General features: G+C 42.9%; 1 protein-coding gene and 1 non-coding gene across 5 annotated transcripts in view; both read right to left on the bottom strand.

The window, feature by feature from the left end:
* Positions 1–27,186, bottom strand: part of SEPTIN2 (septin 2) — a 34,250-nt gene that overhangs the window by 5,020 nt on the left and 2,044 nt on the right. For 3 of the 4 annotated variants that reach the window (XM_047721641.1, XM_047721639.1, XM_047721640.1), the window contains exons 2-11: positions 21,338–21,367; positions 20,601–20,721; positions 9,984–10,070; positions 9,131–9,254; positions 8,133–8,267; positions 7,833–7,950; positions 3,874–3,975; positions 3,344–3,489; positions 1,891–1,974; positions 197–254 (exon numbers count right to left, since the gene is read on the bottom strand). In XM_047721641.1, coding sequence (XP_047577597.1) covers positions 197–254; positions 1,891–1,974; positions 3,344–3,489; positions 3,874–3,975; positions 7,833–7,950; positions 8,133–8,267; positions 9,131–9,254; positions 9,984–10,070; positions 20,601–20,721; positions 21,338–21,346 — 984 coding nt within the window. In that variant the 5' untranslated portion in view covers positions 21,347–21,367. Of the gene's footprint in view, positions 1–196; positions 255–1,890; positions 1,975–3,343; positions 3,490–3,873; positions 3,976–7,832; positions 7,951–8,132; positions 8,268–9,130; positions 9,255–9,983; positions 10,071–20,600; positions 20,722–21,337; positions 21,368–26,145; positions 26,257–27,186 lie in introns of those variants that run through there. The other variant, XM_047721642.1, reaches the window with a different exon arrangement.
* On the bottom strand, positions 17,844–17,950 carry LOC125096540 (U6 spliceosomal RNA). The gene has a single exon (XR_007126224.1). It is a non-coding gene; the product is annotated as a U6 spliceosomal RNA (small nuclear RNA).

Here is a 27,186-nt window from a genome sequence, read left to right as displayed (position 1 = left end):
CTAAATCTGCACTATTCCCACGTTTTTCCTTCTAAATGGCTACCGAAAATCAAATGATAACATATGTAAAGTAATATCTATACTATACAAATGTACACACAATAAAATAATTACATGTAATATATTCCTTCTTAAAAAAGGAAGAAAAACTGTAATGATCTGTGGATGTACACCAACAATATCCTTCTCTCCTTACCTCTGCTTCCTTCTCCAGCAGGATCTGGTCTTTATTCATGTCCTCGTTTTCCACTTTCCTAAGAGTTGAAAGAAATTACAATTACAATATTGTAACAAACTTAATTGGTTATTTCTGATGACAAATACCCAAAGTAAAATTTTACTCTACATTTCTGAGAAAAGTATTTAAAATTACCTGTTTATCACTTTTCTGACTAACACGAATGAGTAAGAAAGAAAGATGAGAAAAAACACAGCACAAGATGGTGAATTTGAGAAACTTCTCTAACTCCAAGCAGGGGTGGGACACTCTGGTCTTTCCTTACTTGAAGAGTGGCAGCTGCCATCGGGAGGATGGACAGGTCTTAATGGACATAGACTGTGACAAGGACACTTAAACAAGAAGTAGGGCCTTAGCATCCAGGTCGAGGAGGCCTGCTGAGCAGGCCCTGAGTGGTGAGGACATAGCTCTTCACGAGTCCACATTTCCCTTCCACATCGGCCTCCAAAACCTTAATACCTGGTCCCCAGGTAAGGTTAAGCAAACCTTAACATACACCCTGTATATATACACAAACCCACCAGATTTCAAAAATGTGAATATTTTAATAAATTACAACACAGCCACCCCCTGGATCTGCGATTACTGTGCCCCATGCCAGGCCGTGGATTGGACACACATGACCCTCCTGAAGGGCAGTCAGAAGGTCAGCAGTAGCCCAGCGCTGCATCCCAGCACTGTATCCCAGAGCCTCCGTCCCTCCCCACACATTACCACAGGAAAAGGGGTGAGTACAGGGCAAGAAGAGGTTTTGAGAGTCAGACCACATTCATATAACCCTGATGGTAGGCTACAGCTGTAATGGTTTCATTTTATTGTGGTTGTTAATCCCTCACGTGTGCCCAATTTAGAGATTAACCTTTATCATAGACAGGTATGTACAGGAAATAGGGGTGTGAGTATAAATTTTGGCACCCTCCTCAGTTCTAGGTACCCACTAGGGGTCTTGGAACGGATTCCTGTGGATCAGGAGTGTGGGAGCAACCACTGTACAGAAAATTCTTATTATAAATGATACAGATCACTTGATATGTAAGCTAAGCAGAGATAGGATGTGATCAGGCATAAATCAGGTCACAAAACACAGATCTTGAATAAAACCTATTACAGTGGTGAAAGAGAAAAGGTGAGGGCACTGTGTGCATTTCTGAGGAGTGTAGCTGCCTTCTTTTTTCTTTTAAAGATTTTATTTACTTGAGAGAGAGTGTGAGAGAGAACATGAAGCGGGGAGAAGGTCAGAGAGAGGCAGACTCCCCATGGAGCTGGGAGTCCAATGTGGGACTCGATCCCGAGACTCCGGGATCATGACCTGAGCTGAAGGCAGTCGCTTAACCAACTGAGCCACCCGGGTGCCCTGGAGCTGACTTTCTTAATGGCAGGTAGGTCTGCCCTCATTTACAGAGAGGGTGATATTCTTGAGACCAATCTCTGGCCTTTCCAGCTAAACCTGCTCTTTGCGTGCCGATGGTTCATGTTACCTTTGACAGGTTACAGAAAGCAAGGTAAGATGACATTAGCAACAAATGCCTAGTAATAGCTTCTGAGTAGGAAACCAAATTGTGCTGCTTAGAGTCAGGAAAGCCCAGCAGGACAGGGTGAATCTGTGACACAGTATGGAGAGAAGGGGACAGCCATGAGGTGGGGGAAACAACCTGCCGCCTCTCTTGAGCCTCTCAGAGCGGAAGTTTTCATAGTGAAGGTCCTGAGTCACCTCCTGGAGATCCTGCATGTGGGTGCTGGAAGAGAGAAGGGCGCGGCAAGGCTGGCTGTGTGTGGGAGCTGTCGGCAGGGAGAAGCCCCACTAGCCGAAACCCCACTTGTTACTTGCTAAATCGTACAGAAAATTGCTGGGAGTCTGGGATATGGGGCTGAAGCTGTACAGCTTTCGCTCCTCCCTCCCCCCAAAACAGGTGGAAGCACAGCCCACAGGGCTAGGAGAGGAGACCCTTCCAAGTGGCCTCTCCCACAGGTGCTGCCAAGCTCTGCATGAGCCCATCACCAGTGCCCAGGTAAGATTTTAGCAGATCATTCTAGGTAAACAATGTCTGAAACAGAACATGCTTTTCTGAAAGAACTTAGGGAAAACATGCAATTCATATAATCGAATTCTCCAGCTTAAAGACTTCATTAATTTAAGCTATGAAAAAGACCATACAATGAAGCACTAATATTTTGAATAAACCAGAAACAGGACTTTAAATCTTCTAATCATCTCAGAAAACATTTATCATTTTCTTGGCTCAGCTTTTTCAAATACTTAAGCAGCCAAGAATGAGTAAAGGTAACATATTGCGTCTGCTCAAACGTGAGGAAAGGGATGGAGAGCAGGCAGAGGGCCGGTGTGCTCTCGCTTGCTCTAAGAAACATACAACGCACAGGAAGGCTCCATCTGCAGCCTCCACGACAGCAGCGTGACCACAAGAACCCGTCCCGAGCTTCCTATGTGGTGACTGAATTGTTGATAAAGCTTAGTGGTTTTAATCAATTTTCAGTTACTCAAAATTTACCTAGATCACACACTCTCTGATGCAGTAAAGGGATCTTTGATTTCAGCAATACTCTTTGTATGCCTCTTGATTCAAGAATAGCATCAACTACTGTCACTTTTAGATGAACACTTTTTAGAGGAAAACATCTGCTTTTGTAGTTAGGTCTGTTGCAGGTGCTAAGAACACACGGAAGAACCTCAGGGCTGCCCGGGGTGGACCTGAAATGGTCGTGTGTGGCGGCCGAGGGTGGAAAGGCCGCCATGCAGCCAGCCTGAATATCTGCCCCCAGAGCAGGAGACGTCCCATGTTCGGTGCGGCCATGCCACAGTGCACATCTGGTCTACTTTCAGCGTCAAGAGAGCTGGGAGACTAGGGAGGAGGGTGTGCTAAGCACTTGGTCTCGAAAGGGACAGGCGGGTTCTGCTGTGTGAGTCCCAGAGAGCTCCCAGGGACGGCCTTCCACAACAGGCTGCAGCAGCCCCTGCATGCCCAGCAGTCAAAAAGCTTCACGCTCTGTGCTCGACACTGCCCATGGGAATGCCCAGGGATGCCCGGGGATGCACAGGGGACACACGGGGACGTATAGGGAAGCAAGGGGTACGCCCGGGGTTCTTACATGAGCATCGTCCGCAGCTTCAGAAAGTCATTGTGCTCTGGGTTCTCCACCTCCACAACACCCCATGGGTAGAGGCGGCCTCTGACCTTCTTGCCCTTGGCTTCAATCAATTGATTGGATCCAACCACAGAGAATGGGATACTGGCCTAGAAAGAGACACACCAGGTAGAGAGGCTCCACGCAGGGAACCCCAGCTTCCACTGCGAACACAAGAACACAGGCATAGGCTGAGCACACTGCTACTTATTACATGCTTCCTTGGCAAACTAAAACATTTTACTCAGAAGTGACAGGTATTTTCCACATGGGAAAAATTATATGGAACAAATTAAACCCATAATAACATTTCTAAACTTTAGGTGACAGCTATGTCAAAATATATTTAAAGTAAAAATACTACTGTAACTGAATCTACCAGACAATCTGTGAAAGGCCAGCCTTCCACAAGGTGGCCCTCTATCAACTCCTTCCACAGCACTGATGACAGGCACAGGACAGAATCGTGTTAGGCATCTGGAGAGCACTCTTACCTTGAGAAGTCTAGTCTGCTCTTTAAAGTCCTCATCTTCATCTGATTCTGCATCAGGTAAGTGATAGATTTTGATGTTATGTTCTTCAATTTCATCCAGAATCTGAAAGGATGACAAACCAGGAGCAATTTTAAAACCACATGACATTTCAATCAAATCTATTAAAAATATTATCAGAATTATCCAACTGTCAATACAGAATTAAACCAATTACTGGTTTTCAAATAATTTTATACACTGCTGGAGCAGTATTTATGCTGGCCTTTCGGGCAGTCCTCTGTCCAGAGTAAACAATAATAATGCACCAGCTTCAGCATATAAAGCAGCAGACGAACACCAATGCCAGCACAGCAGCGATGAGGCAATCACACACCACAGCCAACCTCAGGAACCACACATGCCCTGGGAGCAGCACAGCCTGAGGCCACAGGCACCAAGAGACCCACAGGCTTCGCCGGAGGCCAACAGAGGAGGAAGAGGCACATAGCAGAATAATCTTGCTTAAGGCTCCTAGGAGAGGACACAGTAAGACACCCAGGATGGCTGGACAGTAAGCCTCTCAGTGGGGTAAGCCAGAGGGACAACCCAATACCAGGCTGGGCTCTGGGTTTTATTCAACAGGCAACAACTGGCAGCAGAAGAACCACACCCTTCAACCAACCAGGCCGTAGAGTGGCCTAGAGGGGACAAAATGCCCTCTGTGCCAGGCACTCCAGCAGGTATAGGCAGGCTAGAGCTCCCCTTACCCTCCTGCAGGTCCTGGGCCACAAGGGACAAGCACATACGCCAAGTCGGGAGAAATATCCCTACTTTAGACCCTAATCTGGCAATGGATCTTCTTAATGGGAACTCTCAGGCCTTTCTGATCAGACCTCGAACCTAACACACTGTCTGCACAAAGTCAGGATTCATGAAGAGGTCTTTCTCCTTCCTCCCAAAGTCCTTCCAGCATCCCCATTCTTAGTGGAGGCAGAGGAATGATTTCCCCCGTGGGAGAAGGAAGGCAGTAAGCATAAACCTGCTGTATTTCTTCCCTTTTCCTGCCCATTACCCATCTCTGCTGGCCCATCTGCTCTATGTTGGCCCCATCAAGACAGGGTGTACACTGAGGATGAGAATCCAGTGGAGAAATATGTAATAAAAAGGCTATTTTGAATTGGAAAAGAGGAAGAAGGAAGTGATGAATCAACAACAATCACAGATTTCTCTGTATGGGCGACTGCACCAGAGATGAACTCAGGTACAGGGCCAGGGAAGCTGGGAGACAAGCTCAGGAGCAGGGGAAGAAGAGACTCTTGTTTACACACATGAAAAAGAAGATTCTCAAAAGGGAAAAAAAACAATATTAAACCATGCCAACATTCAGGGGTTAGGAAGACAGGTAATGAAACAGGCAGAAAGACAAGTGTTGAGCTTCTGAAAGCACAGCACACCCCGCTGCTGAGGCCCAAGTGGAGGGACAACTGCTGCTGGCTGATGGGGAGCCAGAGTTCATGATAAAGGAGAGGGTAGGAAACAATACCGGGAAGTATAAGACCAAAGCAGGTCTGCCAGAAGTTTTTCTAGATCAGGGACTGGGGAGGTACCAGGAGGTACAGGGGAGAAATCAGATCAAGAGGAGGGATTAGGAAAACCCAAAATGAAAGCGGTAAGGGCAAAATGGGATTTCATTTCATCTCAGACTTTGAAATCAAGTCCTAGAGTTCTGGACATAGGATCAGAGATGGGAGGACACAACATTCTCACTCTATCCCTGCTCCCCTAGCTCTCTGAAATCCAGCGTAACATTCTTTATTAGAAAAGGTTGAGTTCCCCTAAGTGGGAGCTACTCAAATACATATGGTCCAGCATAAATGTGTCAAAGCTTTCAGGGGCTCTCCCAAAGGCCTGGATATTTCCTAAAGGACTGGCAGGCACTCAGACAACAGAGGAAAAGGCTGACAAACATGCATGCATACAAATGAAAAACTCTGCCGTGACAGAAGACAGCAAGAAAATTGTAAAAACAGAAAAATCAAAACTAGGCCTGAAAACAGTGTGTTTCACTGTTTCACTTTTATAGACCCATAAATCAATTAAAAAAAACGGCAATAAAAACAAAGCACAGGCTATAAAACCTCAGAGAGCATACCGACAGGGATCAAGCAGCAGGACACAAACACACTCACATCAGCAACTGGGAAACACAAATGGAAACCAGATGCCACTTCCTGTTTCTCAGATGGGAGACATTTTAGAAAAACTGGTGACACATCTAGGATGGTTCCAGGTGTGCCAGAGGGCAGAGTGCTCACACTGCTTTGGGCACGTAAGGTGTTACAAACTTGTTTTGAGGGAAATTCAAACTTTATTTTTTTCTTTTAAAGATTTTTTTTTTAGGGTTGCCTAGGTGGCTCAGTCCTGGGATCAAGTCCAGTGTTGGGCTCCCTGCTCAGCAGGGAGTCTGCTTCTCCCTCTCCCACCCGCTCTGCTTGTGTTCCCTTTCTCACTGTCTCTCTCTCTCTCTCTCTATCAAATAAAGTCTTTAAAAAAGTCTTTATATATTTGAAAACGAGAGAGAGAGCACACTAGCAAGGGTTGGGGGGAGAGGCCAAGGGAGAAGCAGACTCCCTGCTGAGTAGGGAGCCTGATGCAGGACTTGATCCCAGGACCCTCGATTAGGGTCCTGGCAAAGGCACACGCTTAATGACTGAGTCACCCAGACATCCTAGGGAAATTAAAACTTTAAATGTCCATCTTTAAATACTTAAAATGCCCATCCATATCTAAGAATCTGACTTAAACAATTCTGAGAAGGCAGACATGTACCTACTCTACTCTGTGCCAGGTACTGTTCTAGACTCTTGGAATATACAAGGAAGCTAAGCAAAGATCCCTGATGCCAGGAATTGAGGGATGATGGTGGAAGGACAAGAAACACACTGAAGAAATATTTTTGTGTGTGCTGGGAATGCTCTTATTTGAGATAGAGAGAGAGTGTGTGTGTATGTTGATCTGAGCTTTGTAAGGGTGTGGGGGAGTGTTTTCTATGTATGCTGGAATTCTTAGAAAGTCAAGTGACAGTATAATATGTACGCTATGGACCCATTCTATAAAAACAAAAACATAAATAGACTATGCTTTGAAAGAGTACATAGGAAACTGTTAACAACCACTGCTTTTACAGATAATTAAAGGGGGGCCTGGGTGGCTTAGTCTGTTAAGCGTCAGACTCTTGGTTTCGGCTCAAGTCATGATCTCAGGGTTGTGATATCGAGTTAGGCTCTGTGTTAGGCTCCACGCTGGGTGTGGGGCCTGCTTGCCATTCTCTGTCTCCCTCCCTCTGTCCCCACCCACATCCCTGCTTACACTCTCTCTCTCAAAAAATAAAGAAAGAAAGAACTTTTATTTGTAGAATTCAGCATATGAGCTTGGACTTTCTTAATGAGCATACAAATAGAAAACAGGCAAATAATTAAAAAATATATACCAAAGAATCCACGAAGAGGCTTTTAGGATAACACAGAAAAAGGCACCAGAGACGAACAACCAGCACACGGCTGCTGGGAGACCAGGGGCACTTGGGCTGGTGAATGGACAAGTGCAAGGCAACCTCTTAATGGCCAAAACAGAGGCCATTTAAACAGTCACAATAACAGATTACAATTAAAACATATTCCTAACCGGATGGTTTGTAGTAAAATGTTTAGATCAACTAACAACTTCACAGAGATGATCATACTTCCACACCCACATCACTCACCTAGCACATGGCGTCCCTTCTACTCACTGAAAGCGTTTCATGTAAGGGGAATTACAGAGAATAAGAACTTGAGAACAGTGAGAATATTAAAAATCTACAGGTGTTCGGTGTTCCTTAAAAACCATCAGACTCCCAGCCTGCTCCCCCATATCTCTGACACACATCCACTCTTCCCCAGGCTCCTGGCCCTCAGCTACCCTCAGTGTGAGACACATACCCTCTTCTTCAAGCGCTCTCGTTCCTTCAGGGTGAGCGTGTCGGCTTTGGCAATGACAGGCACGATGTTCACCTTATTGTGTATTGCTTTCATAAATGCGACGTCTAAAGGCTTAAGTCTGAAAGGAATGAGACTGTCACAAATTCAGGGGAAGAACAGGGAGACCACACATTTCTTTTCTCTCAAAACTATCTCTCACTTCTTGTATTAAAATACACAACTTGGGGGAAGCTGTCAACCCACCAAGCAGAAAGGAAATTCTAAGGACTTATTGGTTTCTACTGTAAGCGGTCCACTTACCCGTGTCCAAAGGGCGAGATAAAGTAAAAGCAGCAGTGCACTCTATTATCAATGATGTGCCGTCTGTTTAAGCCACTCTCGTCATGCAGGTACCGTTCAAACTGCTCATCGATGTAGGAGATGATGGTCTTAAAACTGTGAGAAACATAAATAGCAGTAACAATGGGATACAAAAGGCAGGCAGCTCCTAACTTCAAAGACAAAACCAGTTTTTTTCTGTCCCCTGCCTCCTACCAAATGTAATTTGATAACTCACTCAACAGATGGGACTGGAAAACAGGCTCCTACATTCGGCAAGATGGAGGTTTTTGGAAAGTGTGCCAAGCTTAATTTCCCCCAAGTGCCGGGGGGGTGGGGATGTGTGTGTGTCAAGGCCTGAAGAGAAGCAGTGAAAGCACCTGAGGTGACTGAGCAGAGGGCTGCCAGATCACACAAGGACTGTGAGTGCACAGAGGATGGGGCAGTGTGTGACACCATGAGCCACTGCCGTAGGATACAAGGAGCAATGCAGAGCAGGGCACGACTCCCGAGGAAGGAAGGGAATGGGAGAGCCTCTCCCTTCCCCCTCAGCTGCTGGCACACCCAAGCTTTACACCCCACAATACAGGAGCCCGCTGCTTCCACCATGATGCAGGCCTCACTGCAGGGCATGAGGCCGAGTGCCCTTCTGTCTGCGGCTGTCCTCCTGTGCCACAAGGTTGAGGATCATGTCTCTAAGAGGAAGGACTACATCAGAGTCCTCTCCACTGGCCAGGGTTCATTCAGATCTGGGGGTTTCCTTTATATGAGCAGTTGATGAATGGTTGGCTCTTACAGGAAAAATAATTTTTTCTTTGTGAGAGTCCTCATTTAAAGTGTTATCATCAGCGCACTTTGAACTGTCCCACTGCTTCATTAGACACAGCTACCTCAAACCCAATCACCACCTGGACACTGTAAATGTGAATGCATTCAAATAACCCTAAGCACTTCTGGAGCCGTGTCCCCGAGTGGCGTACCAATCCCTGCAGTTGATGGCGTCCCCGTAGCCAGGTGTGTCCACCACTGTCAGGCGCAGCTTGACCCCTCGCTCCTCGATCTCCACAGTCGAAGCCTCAATCTGGACAGTTCTTTCAATTTTCTCTAGAAAAACAAGCTTAATGAGAAAATGTACCTAAAATTCAACCAGTTTTCAAAGAGGAAAGATGACCTGTTAGTTTCTTATTAATAAATGACTCAGAACTTCATTACCCCTCTTAGAGGAAGGTTTTCAGAGGTAACAGGACTGTGTAAAGCGAGCCCCAAGCTGGCAAGGATACCTGGCAGCTAAGATTAAATAGCAGCTCAGGAGAGTTAAAATGGCAATATTGAAAATTATGACTCCTGCTGCTGATGCAAAGAGAACAATTTATGACTGTTTAAAACTGAATTCAGAGATACTTACAAGAGGGCTCTAGGTCCCAGTGTGGCGGCCCGGGGCCTAGGCTCCGATGGGGTGCACTAACCCACCACGCTCCCACAACACACCGGGAAGGCACACCCTATTCCCACAGTGGTCAGCTACTCAGAGAACTCTCTTCGTGACAGAACACTTTCCCGTGACCCTCAAACATGTACTGCAGGCAGAAACTATTCCTTATCTTTCTACAGTAAAAGGGAACACACACGGAGAGGCTGGGCCTATGGATTCATGCTATCCACAAGCAAGATCAAGGCCTACAGCGGCAGCACCTTTCCCAACAGAAAGAACATGGTCCTTGTGTTTAAAGCAGAACCAACCCACATGGCTGAGGCAAAATGACCATTCCCGTGCTCTCCACGGCTCCCACGCAGAGAACTCCAGCTACAGCACACAGTACAGGGCTTCCATACCTGCAGCTCCGGGGATGATTCTTTCTGGGTAAAGGTCAGTCAGGAACAGGCTGTTTATTAGAGTTGATTTTCCAAGACCTGATTCACCTTTCAATGAAAATGAAAACACTGTCAGGATACGAGCCGCACAACACAGGTAATCTACTGAGTTGATGTGGCACAGGGCTCAGTACCACACACGCATCCTCATCTGCACTCCATTTGACCACTACCACTTTGGTATGACTCTCCCCATTTCATTGATGGGGAAACGGGTGACTCTGCTTGGAGAGCTATCCAGAGCAGGGCCTTGATGGGAAAAGATGTGTACTTCGTATCCTAGGAGACAAAGATCTAATCAAGAATTGCCATTTATTTGAAATCAGGGCCTTGATCTGAATCCAGGTCTTTGAGTCTCCAGAATTCCCACATGATAAGATCAGAAACACACTCTTAGTTCTTCACAAAATGTGTGGGATGGACTTTGGAGGTGGAGCTTTATTTTTTTTTTTTTTTTTAAGATTTTATTTATTTATTTGACAGACAAAGATCACAAGTAGGCAGAGAGGCAGGCAGAGAAAGAGGAGGAAACAGGCTCCCCGCCGAGCAGAGAGCCCAGACGTGGGGCTCGATCCCAGGACCTTGGCATCACGACCCGAGCTGAAGGCAGAGGCTTTAACCCACTGAGCCACCCAGGTGCCCCGGAGCTTTATTTTTTTTAATAAATAAAATGCAGATTAGGTTTCCAGTTATGATTTTTGCTGTCAAAGCTACCACATTTTCAGGCAACTGAACAAATCTATCGAACAGTGTCAACAGCACTCTGGCTTGCCCAGCTGTGGGACACACAGACAGAACACATGCCCGAGACCACAATGGAGCCCGCAATCTCTCCCTCCTGTCACCAGGGCAGGAGCAGGCCACCGCTCCCCCTTTCCTGCTGTCACACATTCCGTGCCCCACCACCGGCGATGGTCTCATGTCAGGCAACCTGCCCACTCAACACTGTTGAGTGTGACAGGACCAATTAAGACAACACATACTCACTTGAGCATGTAATGAGTTAGGAATTCTTCCTCAACTACTATCATACTTGAATTCAGGATGTTTTGAGTTCTGTAATATTTGTAGAGTATTTGAAACTTAATTTCCAGGAGGATGCAAGACAGCTCAAGTTAAGTGTTACAACCTAAGGAGGTACGTGCAGATTCTACCGTCTCCGTGCAGGCCATCAACTAAGGCTGAGTTCTGCCCAGAAAAGTCCTTCTGAACCAAGTGCCTGACTGTGCCCAGGGCTCCTTGGTCTGAACCTCCCTCTGCTCAGTCCTGCGCAGCACGTGCAAGGGGCACACATCTATTTTAAAAATCATTATTTCCAGGAAAATGAAGAATGAATTTGAAATGTGTAAGCATACACAATTAGGGCTGGACTTTAACTAGATTGCAATTTTCATATATGGAAAGGAATGTCAAAAAGACAAAACCAGAATTACAGGTTCAACAGGTACAACTCTATAAGCACACCAAATTACCCTTTTAAACTGCCTAACCCATGTCCCCTTACATTTTTATCACATAATGAGAGAATTTTTACCAATAAGTGCTCAGTCCTTTTGTGTGCCTGGCACAGGTCCAGGCTCTGGGATACAGCTAAATGCCTGCTCCCATGAAGCCTGGCAGTCCAGTGGGGGATAGGACAAGTAAGCAAAGTCACTTTGTCACCAACAAAGTGATGACAGCTGTGGGCAATGAAGCTAAAAGGGACCGTGACACAGAAGACCTCTCAGCAGAGTAGAGACAGCTTCTTTGAAAAAAAAAAAAAAAAAAAAAAAAAAACAGCTAGTATTCCAATGGCTGACTCTAAATTATAAACCTTCACTTAAAGGGTAGAAGTATCTTCACTTGGAATAGCTTTCAGGTAACATCTATAAATAATCAACTCGTGAACTCAGAACATGATGCTTTTGGGCTGAAATCTCTGTTGAATGACTAGCTTTTTGATTCCACCTTCACCAGCGTCTCTATCCCACAGGAGCTTCTCAGGTGCCTTTACGTGAGAGGTACAAGAACTCAAGAGGAGATGTGCAGTGGAAGCCCCACAGCACAAGATGCACCAGCCTCAGCAACCTGAGCTAGCAGTCCTGTTCAAGTGGTGACAGCAAAGGCTGACTGGATGGGAGGTACTCCAGGTTTACAAAACGGCTCATATTTTTACCCACTAGGGAGAAATACACAGCATTGGGCACAAGGTGGCGTCACCACATGAAGATACGCGCAGGTGATGGAGGTGAGCAACATTTCACAACAGCCTTCTGCAATCCCGAAGGACACATGGTCCCAGGAGCTTCTAAACTCCCTCACCCCCCCAAATTTAGGCCAATCCAGGAATACCAGTAAAACAAAAAACAAAAACAAAAAGCTCTCTAACCTGGGGGGCTGGTGCCCTTCACATTTACTTTTCAACTTTAAATAGTACAAGACAGTACTCTCTCAAACACTGAGCAACATGGCCATTTTAGAGGGTCCCTGAAGGGCAGCACCCTAAGTGGTCCTCAGAGTGGAGAGCCGCACAAAGAGGTGCTATTTCACAGGGAAAGGATGCTCAGGGGGGTCCCATGCAGCTTGGAGCAGCCACTGTCCCACACGCACATGCCCTGAGGTAGGAGTCCCCTGAACATGAGTGTGCATTTTCAGAACCCATGAACCTACAATTATGCCAGTGTATTTTCGCCAGAAGGGAGTTTCCATCTTCTTAGCTTAGTTCCCAAGTTCTCCGAGTGTTCACTCTGTAACCCGTTCGTGAATTTGGTCACATTAACTGACCTATGGTTCTACCAGGTAACGTATTTTGGCAATAAGCTTTATATTTTTAATCTCGCATTTCTTGTGAATGGAGCCAAAACCCACCTCACATCATCACTGTGGGAGGCTGGACACTTGATATAAACTATCACCAACTATGTGACCAGTTGATCAGACTTCAGCAGCATCAAGGTCCCTCACAAGCAACCGGCCTGCCACCTTGCCTCTGTCCTTGGGATCTTTAAAAAACATACTTGTCAGGGTGCCTGAGTGGCTCAGTGGGTTAAGCCTCTGCCTTTGGCCCAGGTCACGATCTCAGGGTCCTGGGATTGAGCCCCGCATCGGGCTCTCTGCCAGGCAGGGAGCCTGCTTCCCCCCACTCTCTGCCTGCCTCTCTGCCTATTTGCGATCTCTCTCTCTCTCACATAAGCAAATAAAATTTAAAAAAAAAAAGAACATACTTGTAATTTTAAAATTTCCTGCAGATTGCCACCCAAACATCTGAAGTTCTTTTTCTTTTTTAAGATTTTATTTATTTGACAGAGAGAGGGTGTACAAGTGGGGGGGGGGGGCAGATGCAGAGAACCTGAAGCTGAGCCTGGAGCCTGATGCCAGGCTCGATCTCATGACCCTGAGATCACGACCTGAGCCGAAACCAAGAGTCTGATGCTTGATCAACTGCACCACCCGCGTGCCCCAACATTTGTAGTTTTTCATTTGCATGTGATCATTTTGTAAAATTTATTTCCTTAGAAATAAGCCACAGTTTTAAAAACAATGCCTTCTCAACAGTGACTTACAAGTTAGGTACACTGGCTTTTTCCCAATATGGGTTTTCCCTCTACCCAAAAGTCGTGTTCCTTAGCCCAAACAGCAGAAAGCAAAAAAGCAAATACCACTAATTGGTATGAGAACATTTTTTGACATTCCTAGGCCCCCCAAAAAAATCACACCTCAGGCTTTTGATAGCTTAGAATACACCTTAACAGATGTGCAAAATCAATCAAGGTGAAGCCCAGATGCTCACACAGTTCAGGCCTCTAGGGGGTGGACACCATGATGCTGAGAGTGCGAAGGCGCTCCGAGGGCATGCTGTCTCTGTCACAGCTCGCCGCAAAACTGATGCCAAGCTCTTCTGCTTGTCTTTCAGTTGGTAAAAATGGGCAGGACAGCATGCCTTTCATACAAGACCTAACGTGAACTTTCAGAAAGCAGGGGATACGTGTATACCATTTTTCTTAAGCTGCTAATAGTTACCATTTAAAGTTGAGGGTTCTTGTGGTTAAGTTTCTAGCTGCTATTTACTACCCATCTCACCCTTAACCCCCTAACTACCTGCCTTCTTTCAAACCCACTTCACTGAGATGTAACTTATATACATCTCAGTTCAATAGTTCCCTACACTCATCTCGACTGTGCTGATGGGTTTGACAAAGTACACACTCAGATAAACTCCACCCAAGACAAAGGATCTCTGTACCACCAGAGCTCCTTTGCTTAAGTCAGTGCCAGCTCTACCTGTCTAGCATTACTGCAGGCATACACCAAGCTGTTTTCTGTCCCTACAGAAAATTATTCTAGAACTTCAAGGGACTGTACAGCTTGCCTTTTTGTGTCTGGCTGCTTTGGTTTTGCTTGGCACAATTTGCTCTGGAGATGAATCCATGTTGTTGCATCTCCCAATAGTCTGTTCTTTGTACCACCTAGCAATTCACCCTTATACGGACACATCACCATGTGCTGACCCACCCTCCTGCTGGACACCTGCATCACGTCCAGTCTGGGCTACTGCAGGAAAAGTGCCTCTGCACACCCATAAAGTGTCTCTGCGGACATGCCATCACATTGCTCCCGGGTGACCACGGAGGTTGGGAACTGTCAAGCTACAAGGTATGTGTGTAACTGCGAAAGCACAAAACTAGTTTCCAAAGCGGTTGTGTCACTTTTTATTCTCACCAGCCATTAGGAGGGCAGCAGTTGTCCGTATCCTTGGTAACACCTAGACGGCCAGACTTGGAAAATTTCAGCCACTCCAGGGAGTGTGGGGGCATCTTATGGGTCAGTGTGCACTTGTACCTGATAACCAAGGAGGATGCTGTGGGTCCTGACCATTCAGTGTCTCCTATGAAATGTCTGTTCCAATCCCGTGGTCCTTTTTGTAACTGGGGAGTGTCTTCTTCCTGAGCTATACGGGTTTATGTTCTGGATACAAGTCCTACCTCGTATGTAGTGCTGTGAACGCTTTCTCAGTTTATGGCCTTTTTTTCTTGTTGGTGTCTTTAAAAGAAAGTAAAATTTTTAATGAAGTACAACTTACTTATTTTGTGACTAATGTTCTTCACATTCTAAGCAATCTGCTTACTCCAAAGTCAAGAAAATTTTCTTGCCCATCTTCTTCTAGACTCCTTACAGCTGTATGGTTAGTGACTATGGGGTACAGTATGAAGGAGGGGTGCACAGTCCCTGTCTGCCACATGACCACCTACTTTTTTACAGCACTATCTCCAAAATGACCAACCTTTCCGCCTTTGTATCACCTTGGCACCTTTGTCAAGAATCAGCTGACCACGTGTATGTGGGTCTACTTTGGGCTGTTACTCTCTTCACTAGATTTGAATGTCTACATTTACCACACTTCACAGTTCCTGCTGTACATCTCTAAATCAGATAGTAAGAGTCCTCTACGTGATTTGGTCTATTCTAGGCCCTCTGCACTTATGTTTACACTTCAAAATCAGACTGTTCATTTCTACCTTACACAAGCTTGGTGTGACTCTGACGGGCACTGTGTTGACTCTGTGGATCACTATGCGGGCAGCAGGACACGGTCATGGGCACACCCAACATGCCAGCAGTGCTCACAGTTCTTCTGACCTTCCTTCACTCAGCCCAGTCGTCATGTTGTCAGTGGGGGACGTGCACACCATTTTGCTACGTTATGTTCAGCAGTATGAATTTCTTGTATTATGGCAAATGATACTGTCTTTTGAAATGTTTTTATTACTATTGTTTTTTACTGTCTTTTAAAGGTCATTTTAAAATTATCTGTTGGTAATCCAGAGAAATCAAGTTGATTTTTGTGTACTGATCAGAACCTGTAATCTTGATAAAAATGACTTATTAGACTTAGTAGTTTTGGGATTCCTTAGAGTTTTTAACATACTCAAATCTTTTCACTTGTAATTAAGCATATTTTATTTTCTTTCTTCATGAGAAAGACTAACACTAACTATAGGTTTTTAGTATATACCCTTAAGTTGAAAAAACTTCCTTTTACTTATTGCTTACTAATATTTTTCTTCAAGATTTTATTTATTCATTTGAGAGAAAGAGTGAGAAAGAGAGCATGAGACAGGAGGTCAGAGAAAGAAGCAGACTCCCCCTGGAGCTGGGAGCCTGATGCGGGACTTGATCCCAGGACTCCGGGATTATGACCTGAGCTGAAGACAGCTGCTTCATCAACTGAGCAACCCAGGAGCCCTAGCTTACTAATTTTTAAAACCTTTAAAGGGTCTGAAATCATTACAACCGCATGTTTTAGGTGACGGCATGCATTTTCCCTTCAGAACCATGAGGACTGATTTTCCAATGTTAAACCACACACTCCTGGGATAAGCCCCATTGGTTAGGATATACAGTCAGCTTTGCCATAACATGAGCCCTGAAGTTGAGAATTTGTTCCAACACAACTGGTATGTTTGGGAACAATTTCAACATAATATAAACTTTGTATCTGTTTATGTGTAATTTCACTGCTGTTAAACTAGGTGAACACAGACAACCACACCCAGTAAAATCAAGCCATGAAAGTTTACTCCCAACATGTACCCCCAGAGCTCCCAACAACCTCAGTAAAGTGGTATCGTGGGAAACGGCCACTCAGTCCTCTTGGCACAGCTCCCCGTCCATTTTCACACATCCATCCTTCCACCATTTCCTGATGCCCACTTTGACAAACTTCAGGGACTAGTCAACCCATAGTGACTACATTTGACATCAGATAGTATTTTAACCAACTAACATGTAAAAACCATCCTGATTATATTCCTCACTCTCTTCTAAATATGCCACCGAAATCGGGTTTTGAGTCTTGTACCCCTGTTTTCTTTAGGAGCCTATGATATCAACTGCATTACTATATAACATGGTGTGTTGTTGGGTTTTTTAAAAATTTATTTGACAGAGACACAGCAAAAGAGGGAACAGAAGCAGGAGGAATGGGAGAGGGAGAAGGCTTCCTACTGAGCAGGGAGCCCGATGCAGAGCTTGATCCCAGGACCCCGGGACCATGACCTGAGCTGAAAGCAGATGCTTAATGACTGGGCCACCCAGGCGCCCCTAACATGGTGATTTTTAAGGAGCACATATACATTGTTACTGTAGCAAAAGTGACTGTGTTAATGAGCATTTTTATGTATTGCTGGACTTGCCTTAATTTCACTGAGATGTTTGTGTCTACGCTCATTAAGAGTTAGTCTGTACTTTTCTCATTACTGATTACGGGGTAATGCTGGCCTACCAAAATACTCTCGCCATAGAGTATCTTTGGGGGGCGCCTGGGGAGCTCAGTTGTTAAGCTTCTGCCTTCAGCTCAGGTCATGATCTCAGAGTCCTGGGATTGAGCCCCACATCTGGCTTCCTGCTTTCGAGGAGTCTGCTTCTCCCTCTCCCTCTGCCACTCCTCTTGCTAGTGCTCTCTGTCAAATAAATAAAAAAAATCTTAAAAAACAAAAAAATAATAAAGACTAGCATTTGTGAAAGTTCCATGTGCCCTTGAAGAGAATGTGTTACCTTATAGTCCCCTCAGCACAGTGCTCTGAATGTCAATTAGGTTACATTGTTTGATAGCGTTATTTTAATATTCTGAAACATTACTGATTTTTTTTTTTTTTTTTTTTTTTGGGAAGTAGGTGACCCTCCTGAGCGACCCGTTCACGGGGGAAAGACGGGTACTTGCAGGAAGGGAGAACCAGAGGCGACGGAAAGTGGCCCTGAAACCGCGCTCTCCTCTTCCGCACGCAGCAGGCGCCCCGCGGGGCTCGTGGTCGTCCGCCTTCACGGGGAGCCGTGCTCCGACGCAAAAATATGGAACGCTTCACGAATTTGCGTGTCATCCTTGCGCAGGGGCCATGCTAATCTTCTCTGTATCGTTCCAATTTTAGTATATGTGCTGCCGAAGCGAGCACAACATTACTGATTTTGTTTCAAAAATTACTATGCAGAATGTTAAAAACCCACTCTCACAAATTATCTTTTTCCTGATTCTGCACCATACCTCACTGAGCTTTGTTATTAAGTGTACATACAGTTAAGACATTGTTTTCCACTGTCCCCTGAATCTTTCTGATACCTACTTTTTGGTGTCTGGGAACATCCAGGTAGTAGACCTGAAGTCTGCTATCTGGTATTGATAGAGCCATGTGAGGTTTCTCATGGTTGGGTTCCGCATGAAGATTTTCTGTTCTGGTTGTTCAGGCTCATCCTGCCTGTCTCTCACCTGTCACGGTCATGGCTCTGCCCCTTCAGCCAGAGAGCTGCCCTCTCCCCATCTGTCTCATCTCCTCTTTATCTACCTTCTTTTGGATTAAACAGGTTCTTGTGTTCTAGTTTATCAAACCTATTTGCTTTTAGTCAAACCCTTGTTTTCCTTTTCTAATGGCTGCTCCAGAGTTGACAACAAGCAATGTTAAACTTATTAGCATCCCTCTCTTACAGAATATTCCATGAGGTCAATGTATTACAGCAGTCCTTCTACACACCCTCCTGTCCCTTGCTACTCTGGTTCATCATACTCCAACGTCATACCTCATTAACTTTGCTATAAAGGTAATTATCATTGAAAGAAATGAAAAATCAAAAAAAAGTGTTTCTTTACCAACACAGTTGCCATTTCTAGTGCTCTACCTTTTCTGTTACCCTGAAAAATCCCGTTTAATAATCATCTTTCTTGGGGTGCCTGGGTGGCTCAGTGGGTTAAAGCCTCTGCCTTCAACTCAGGTCATGATCCCAGGGTCCTGGGATCAAGGCCTGCATCAGGCTCTCCACTCTGCGGGGAGCCTGCTTCCTCCTCTCTCTCTCTGCCTGCCTTTCTGCCTACCTGTGATCTCTATCTGTCCAATAAATAAATAAAATCTTAAAAAAAAAAACACATCTTTCTTCTGGTGTAGGTCTGATAGTGATAAATTCTCTCAGTTTTTACCTAAAAATGTCTGTATTTCTTTTTTTTTTTTGAAGATTTTATTTATTTGACAGAGAGAGATCACAAGTAAGCAGAGAGGCAAGCAGAGAGAGAGAGAGAGAGGGAGGAGGAAGCAGGCTCCCTGCCTAGCAGAGAGCCCGGTGTGGGACTTGATCCCAGGACCCTGAGATCATGACCTGAACTAAAGGCAGAAGCTTAACCCACTGAGCCACCCAGGCAGCCCTGTATTTCATTTTTTTAAAATCTCCATCAGAATTCCAGGCTCATGGTTTTATTCTTTCAGTATTTTAAACTATCATTTCCTATGGCTTATGTTATTCCTGCTAAGTCAGTGGTCCTTTTACCCTTCCATCCTCTGTATGCAATGTGCCTGTTTCCCACCACCCACCGCGTTCCTTGGAAGATTTTTCTGTTTATAACTGCTTTTCACCAACTGTTTATTGTGTGCCCTAGTGTTGTTTTCTTTATATATATTCTACCTGGTGTCTGGATATATTCAATTCACTGTTATGTACATCAGAAAAATTTCCATCTCAAATATTGTTATTTTTTAAAAATCTCTAGTTCTTTTGTTAAGTGCTTTTTGGTTATCTTTATTTCATTTATATTCTCCTTTAGGTACCAGAAGCATATTTAAAATAGTAAAAGTTTTTGGGTGCCTGGGTGGCTCAGTTGGTTAATTGACTGCCTTCAGCTCAGGTCATGATCCTGGAGTCCCTGGATTGAGTCCCACATCAGGCTCCCTGCTTCAGCTTCTCCCTCTAATCTTCCCCCTCTCATGTTCTCTCTCTCTCATTCTCTCTCTCTCAAATTAATAAATAAAATCTTAAAAAAATAAATAAAATAGTAAAAGTTCTTGTTCACCAATTCTATCACCTCTGTCATTTCTGGATCTGTTTCTATTGCCTGATTTCTCTCCTGGTTATGTGCTACATTGTTTTGTTTCTTTGCATAAACAGTAACTTTTTATTGGATGCTAGCAATTTTAAATGTTACACCGTAAACTGGATTTTGACATCCCTCTTTAATGAATGATGGCTTTTATCCTGACAACAGCTTATTTGTCAATCAGCTTGATCCTACAGGGCTTGTTTCTAACTTTGTTCAGGAAGGTCTAGAACAGCTTACACTCAGCTACTGGCAGGTCTCAGCTCCCTGCTTTGGGGGACTTCTCTATAAAGCTGCAGGCCGGTCCTCCTAACACAGTGACTGGCATGCCCCAGAGCGAGTGATTCAAGAGAAGTTAAGGTGCGAGCTGCAATCTCTTTTATGACCCAGTCTCAAAATCACACACCTTCATTTCTGTCATATCCTACTGGCTACATGGGTAATCCCTACATAATGGGGGAGGGGGTAGAAAGTATCCCAAACACCAGGAGGCAAGAGTCACTGTGGCCATTTTGGAGGGTCACCAGCACTTTTACCACATACAAACAAGAAAATGACAGAAATATTAGAATTTTACTCTTCAACAAAATTTTCTAAAGAATTGTTTTTTTCAAATTCCCAGTTACTGGATTCTGGCAACAAAGGAATCTTTCTTTTGACTTTACAGGCCACACTATTAAACCCTAAAGTTTGGGAAGAGGAAATATCCACTTATTTAATAAGCTTGAAGATATAAGCTAATTTCTTACCGACCACCATTAGTGTGAACTCAAAACCCTTTTTCACTGATTTTCGGTGAACTTGATTGGGAAGATTTGCAAATCCGACATAGCCAGGAGTTTCTGGATTTATAAACTGAGTTGGCTGTTGCTAAAATAAGATATTACAAAAAAAACACACAAAAAAAAACACCTTATCAGTTACTTTTAAGATATAACCAAACCTGTGAAAAAGGTATCATTAGTTCTCACAAATTAAGATATATATACTTTAAAAAAGCAAAAATTAGTATGACGATTATGCATCAGATGGTAATGAACACCCAAACACTCCAAAAGAAAAGGAAAGTAATAATCTTGCAATTTTAGCCACAAGTTCTGCTTTTCTCAGCATGCTTTTTAGAACTAATTTATTTCAGGGCTCTGTGCTAATTTGCCAGAGCTGATATATGCCAATTTATCAAGTGTAAGAACCCTACAAAATTCATAATGATAAATTATTTGAATTTTAAATTATTATTTGATTGGTCTGCTGGGAATGAAGCAAAGTAGGTTAAATGGATTGGTACTCATGCATTTAGAAACAAGAAACTGGAAATCTGAAAAAAAGAAAGCTCAAAGCTTTTAAAATGTCAAATCAGAACTGTCTCAATGAATCAAATATATCAGTTATACTAAAAATGAGTCATATAAGTCTTGAGTATAAACAGCTTGAAAACATAAAGCAGTTTCTCCTTGTACTGTAGAGAAATGAGAAGATCTCTTACCTTAGACATCTTCAGTGAAGTTTCCTTGATCTGTTAAAAAAAAAAAGTGTATGTTTATATGTATACACACATTTGATGTAGCATGAATTGATATGTAAAGACTTACACACAAAGCATAAACACCTTATGTTTCACTCACCTTGTCAACTGCATCAAATTATAAAAATGAGATTATATCATTATAAATTAAATATAAAAAATTAGATCAATTAAATCAGCCATATATACATATGTATACATACAAACATCTCATATTTCCAATAATATCCAAACTAACTTTAGTACTGATTATATGTGAAGCACCAGGGACACAATAGGAGAAAAACACAAATGCTCATGACCTCTTGAATTATGATTTTTCTTTCTCTCTTTGAAACCTGTCTACAAGGAAAGGGTGCTTGTAGAGTACTATTTGCTATTGAAGGTTCCTTGAAATCCTGAGAACTAGTTTTTGACAATGGAGCACACAGAACAACATTTATAAGTAAAGGGAAAAGGACTGAACACACTGGAGTGCTTGAGGAGAGTAACAGTTCTAGAGACATCTGAAATTTTAAAATGAATTTTAAGACTTTAAACTTTGGGGAATATGGAGTCTGGAAATGGCTAACCTTTGGTAACAAAGTCAAGAGATATGAATGCAGTCAGATTTGATTCCCTCTGGAGCTTAGAAACTTAGTAGAAAGTTTCTTTCCTGTTCTTGTCTCCCCATCCCCCAAACCTTAACATTCCTGAAAACTGCATACCCTTTTTCCTTTCTGAATGTAACTGTTCCCAACCACCTCTGAAGACGAGGCTCCTGCACCCCCATGTGTGGTTTGGTTAATGAAGGCTGGCAGCTGTAGGATTTGCATTATAGTCTTGGTTCTCCTTCTAGTGGCCCACTGGAAGTCTTACTCTCACCTATTTGGCAGGAACAAGAAGAGAGGCAGAAGAGGGCTGTGGACTCATGTGCAGCCTCGCAAACTGTTGCCACCACCACTGCTGAGAAGGGAGTGTCTGTTCAGGCCTGGGCTAAAAGGGAGGACCACTGACTGAGGAGGTATGGAAACCTCCAAGCATAGGTGGGGAATTAAGGCAAACTTAAAGGAAAGTAGGACTGTTAGGCAAGAACAGAAGCAAGAGATGAATTCTGAAGAACCTTTTGGCAAGGAAAGGAATACAGTGGATCCTGGAAAAGCTTGGAGAACAGAGGTCCTGAGCATAAGTACTCCAGTGACCACATCTCCCTTCTTCAAAAAGAGTTAAATAGGCAAGGTGCAGGAGGAGGAAGGCAATAATTTTTTTTTAAAGATTTTATTTATTTATTTGACAGAGAGGGAGAGACATAGTAAGAGAGGGAACAAGCAGGGGAGTGGGGAAGGAGAAGCAGGCACCCCCCGCCTAGCAGGGAGCCAGACATGGGGCCCGATCCCAGGACCCTAGAATCATGACCTGAGCCTAAGGCAGACACTCAACGACTGAGCCACCCAGGTGCCCCGGAAGGCAATAATTTGACCCCAAAAAATAGTATCACTAGAATGAAGACGCAAGTACACTATTTAAAAGAAATAAAACTGGGGGCGACTGGGTGGCTCAGCTGGTGAAGTGTCTGCCTTCAGCTCAGGTCATCATGATTTCAATTTCAAGGTCCTGGGATGGAGCCTACCACATCAGGCTCCTGGCTCAGTGGAGAGTAGTAATTTTTTCCCTCTCCCTCTGCCCCACTTTACCACTCGTGCTCTCTTTCTCCCTCTCAAATATATAAAAATCTCAAAAAAAAAAAAAAAAGAAAGAAAGAACAGAAACAAAACTTGCTGGACCTAAAAACTATGATTTTCAAACTCAGACATTGGTAGCTCAGTTGAACAAACGTCCACAGCTGAGACTCAAACTGTGACTGGGAAGACCAAATATAAGAATTCTTAATGCACAGGCAAAAATACAAAGATGATGATCATGGGTAAAAGACTTGGAGGAACAATCTAGGCCATCTACCGTGTTAACAGAAAGAGTTCTCATTAAGTTAAGAAGGGACAGAGGGAGGAAAAGAATAATAGAAAAAAATTTTCCTTAGAAGAACAAAGATCAGAGTCCACACATTAACCAACTGTCTGGAGTGAATTAAGGTCTCTTGAACAGAAGGGACATCCTAGAAAAATTCTATGAATAATATAAGGATTAGTATTAAACTACCTCAGCAAAACCTCTGAGTTGGCAACGAGAGTGAGAGCATTCCAAAGGGAGAGGTGAAGGGGCAGAAGAAGCAGCAGACATCTTTTTTTCAAATATAGAAATTAAGCGTGTCTATAAAAGAAAAGGTAACCATAAAAAAAGAAGCAAACTTCCAAATTAAGAGACAGATATGGAATAGCAATTTGATCAACCAGCAAAATTATGGAAAGGAAACAAGAGGAAAAATAATAAAATCAATCATTAAGTGGACGGATATGCTTAAAACAAAGTAACAAAAAAGCTAAAAACAAAAGGACAGGCTAAAAGATACCGGGCTGGCCAAACACAAAGAAAGAACAGACAACAGTATCAGTCCAAGTGAAATTTAAGGTAAGAATGTGACCGTGATAAAAGAAACTATTTACAGGGAAGATATAACATTCCTAAACTTGCATATACAAAGCATTACAGTAGATAAATACATAAAGAAAAGACTAGGAAATATACTACTTGAACTTGATAAAAATACAAATCAAATCTAAGACTTTAATAGCAAGCATCCCTCCAAATTACAGATTCAGTAAACAGAATATGGGCAAGGGCAGAAGAATGTGTGATACAACCAATAAGCTATAATTAACAGACACAGAATCTTGAGTTAATAAAGAAAAGCAATTAGTGAAAAAAATCAAGTAACTATTATAAAGAAAATTTAAGCAAATTTCAAAATATATTTTTACAACTGATATTTTCAACTTGTGATCTGTTAAAACTGGCTGGGGGGATAAAATACAACCCCAATTATTTGAAACACTCTGGATATCCTTTGGATAAATGAGGGTGACAAAAGCTAAATCTCAAGCTATCTAGCTAACAATGGAAAGAAGACAAAAGCAGATCTGTGGGACACCATAAAAGCTTCATAGACTCTGATGAGAATTTCAGTTTTAGATATTCATTAAAGAATACAAAAGATAAATTTGTTCTCACAGTATTGAGAAATGAAGTAACTCAGTAGAAAAATAAATAGACCCAAAAGCTAGTTCTTTGAAACAAATTTCTTCACAAGTCCCATTTAGGGGCGGGGGGGCAGGGAGTGGGGGCCAATACAGAAAAGAAGGTAAAAATAGACTCAGGAGACTCCATGTATCAAGATGGCCACAGATTTGAAAATCTGGAAGAAATGGATGACTTCCCAGACACTGTAAATTACCAAAATGGAACCAAGAACTGGAAAACCTGACGAGAACAAATACCACTGAACAGCTGAATAAAATCTACCAATGAAGAAGGGACCAAAAGCGGGGAGAATTAGAGCTGCATTCCATCCAACCCTGAACAGTTAACACCCATGTCATTTAGGCCAGTACAGAAAAAGGGAAAGCACTCCAATTCATTTTATGAAGAAATTACAACTCATAACAACAAACCAAGAGAGAGACCTAAGAAAGCTGGCTAGATAGAGGTATGTCAATCTCACTCATGAATATAAACTGCAAAAATTCTCAATGAAATAATTTGTTAGTATTAGGTTCCAGAAATATACCAAAAGTATCTATCTACATAAAGCCGTTACAACAAATTAAAGGAGATAATTCTATATGAATAGATGCTGAAGAGACATATGATAAAATTTAGCAACCACCTATAATAAAAACACTAAGGAAACTGCTTAAATAAAACCCAGGGTATTCCCAAACACCAATGGTAAATGTTATTCTCTCAACAATGGAATACTAAGTCTATTTAAATTATAATCACTAATTAGGCAGGGAGGCCCATTACCACTGTAATTATTTTTAAAAAACGCTTAATTCTGTCTCATTTTTTGGTTGTTCATTTGAATTAAGATCCAAACAAGATCCTCATATTGTAATCTCACCATGAAATTCAGTGAAACAACAAAATGAAAAAAACAAAACAAAAGCTTTTTCACTGATAAGAATGAATACACTGAACACAAATGGTTCAGTTAAACAAAAACTCTAGGGTCGCCTGGGTGGCTGAGTCAGTTGAGCCTCCAACTCTTGATTTCAACTCAGATCATGATCTCAGGGTGGGGGGCGAGGACCAAACCTCACTTCCAGCTCTGTGCTCAGCAGCAAGTCTGCTCAAGATTCTCTCGGCCCCTCCCCTCACCCAAATAAATAAATCTTTAAAAAAATCTAGAATAAAATAATTTAATAAGGAGGCTGGATAAAAGCCAGACACAAAATAATTCCCTCCTGTACTAGTAATGAACATAAAGGAATGGAAATAGGGGTGAAATGTCATTTACAACAGAATTAAAACAAAAAGCAACCAAGCATTTAAGAACAAATTTAGAAAAAATAGGGCCTAGGTAAATCAAATCATTTTTATTTCTCCTGAATTAGTATATAAACATGGGCCAACCCCAGATGGAATCCTAATGTGGGTTTTTTCTTAAAGGACTGGATAATGTGACCTTCCAAGTTTACATGGAAGAGTACAAGTGGGAACTTGCCGTAAAAGCTATCACATGTATCTTATTTCAAACCAGCCCAATAGGACACAGGACTGTCATGGAGGTCTCTCCTGAACAGACTTGCTTCTTCTCAGTGAGTCCTGGACCCCTGCTTGGGTTCTGACCAACTTCATCTGAACATCATAAGAATGCTGTACCTCGAGCCCACCTGTGTTCACCTTATCCTGTTCAGCAGGACAGAAGCTGTTCCTTAGGAGAGAAGGGGAACTTTCACTGCTCCCTATCAGTTTCCTGCTGGAGGGAAGGCAGGGAGACCTATCTGGATGCACATGTATAGAATAATGGAAAATACAATTATTGGAACAGGCTATGAATTCTTTAATTTAGCAAGTTTTTCTTGAAATGTGCTATTTTATACTCAGTTTTTTTCCCTGAAATATAATTTGGATCCACTACGATTTTGGAACAATATAAGTTACTAGCTAACTAATGTAAAATGAAAATTGAAAGAGGAAAGTGGAACTTTTTGAAGCACCTGGTTTTCAGTGAGAAAGCCTTGATCCTACAACACAAGATGCTAATTACTGTTGATTAATTTAAACCATGACTGCAGTCCATTTGGATTTCCCAAACTCACTGTGGTCAAATAAAAATTTTGTTCTTTCCGGTAGTGCTCATCCTAGATGCTAGCAATTGTTTAAACATTTGTCTTTACTTGAACGTGGCTTCCTTCTTCCACAGAGCAATTCTCATAGAACAAAGCAACTTTTCCAAAACAGAAGATGAAAAACAGATGGATAAAATTAGATTCTTGGCAATACATATAAATTTATTTTGCTAGTGGTATTTATACTAGTAGACTGCCCCTCACTACCAATTACAAACATGTTAATCTCCTATTTACGTACATTACCCCCACACACAAAATGACCCTGCTGTACGAGACCCCAAATGTCCATAATCCCTAATCCAGGGCAGGCTCTTGAGACATTCAGCATTCAGATTCTTTGGATTTTAAGAAGGTACATACACTATACAACACAACCTCCTCAATGGCTACTTGGACAGCACACCCCACAATCAAATGTATCTTCTATAGTGACATACATGACCATTAACACAAAGCAGTATAAATACAGAATATAAAATGGCTTCAACCCAATTCTGCTGCCGAATGAGTTCTGATGTCCCCTTCTCTCTGGGAAAAAAATAAAAAAAACCTTTTTCTTTTTCAACAGTTTCTGTCTTT

Source organism: Lutra lutra, chromosome 3, assembly GCF_902655055.1.
Source record: "Lutra lutra chromosome 3, mLutLut1.2, whole genome shotgun sequence".
Lineage (NCBI taxonomy): Eukaryota > Metazoa > Chordata > Mammalia > Carnivora > Mustelidae > Lutra > Lutra lutra.
Note: the sequence above shows the minus strand (reverse complement) of the source record. Positions and strands in the feature narration are given on the sequence as shown.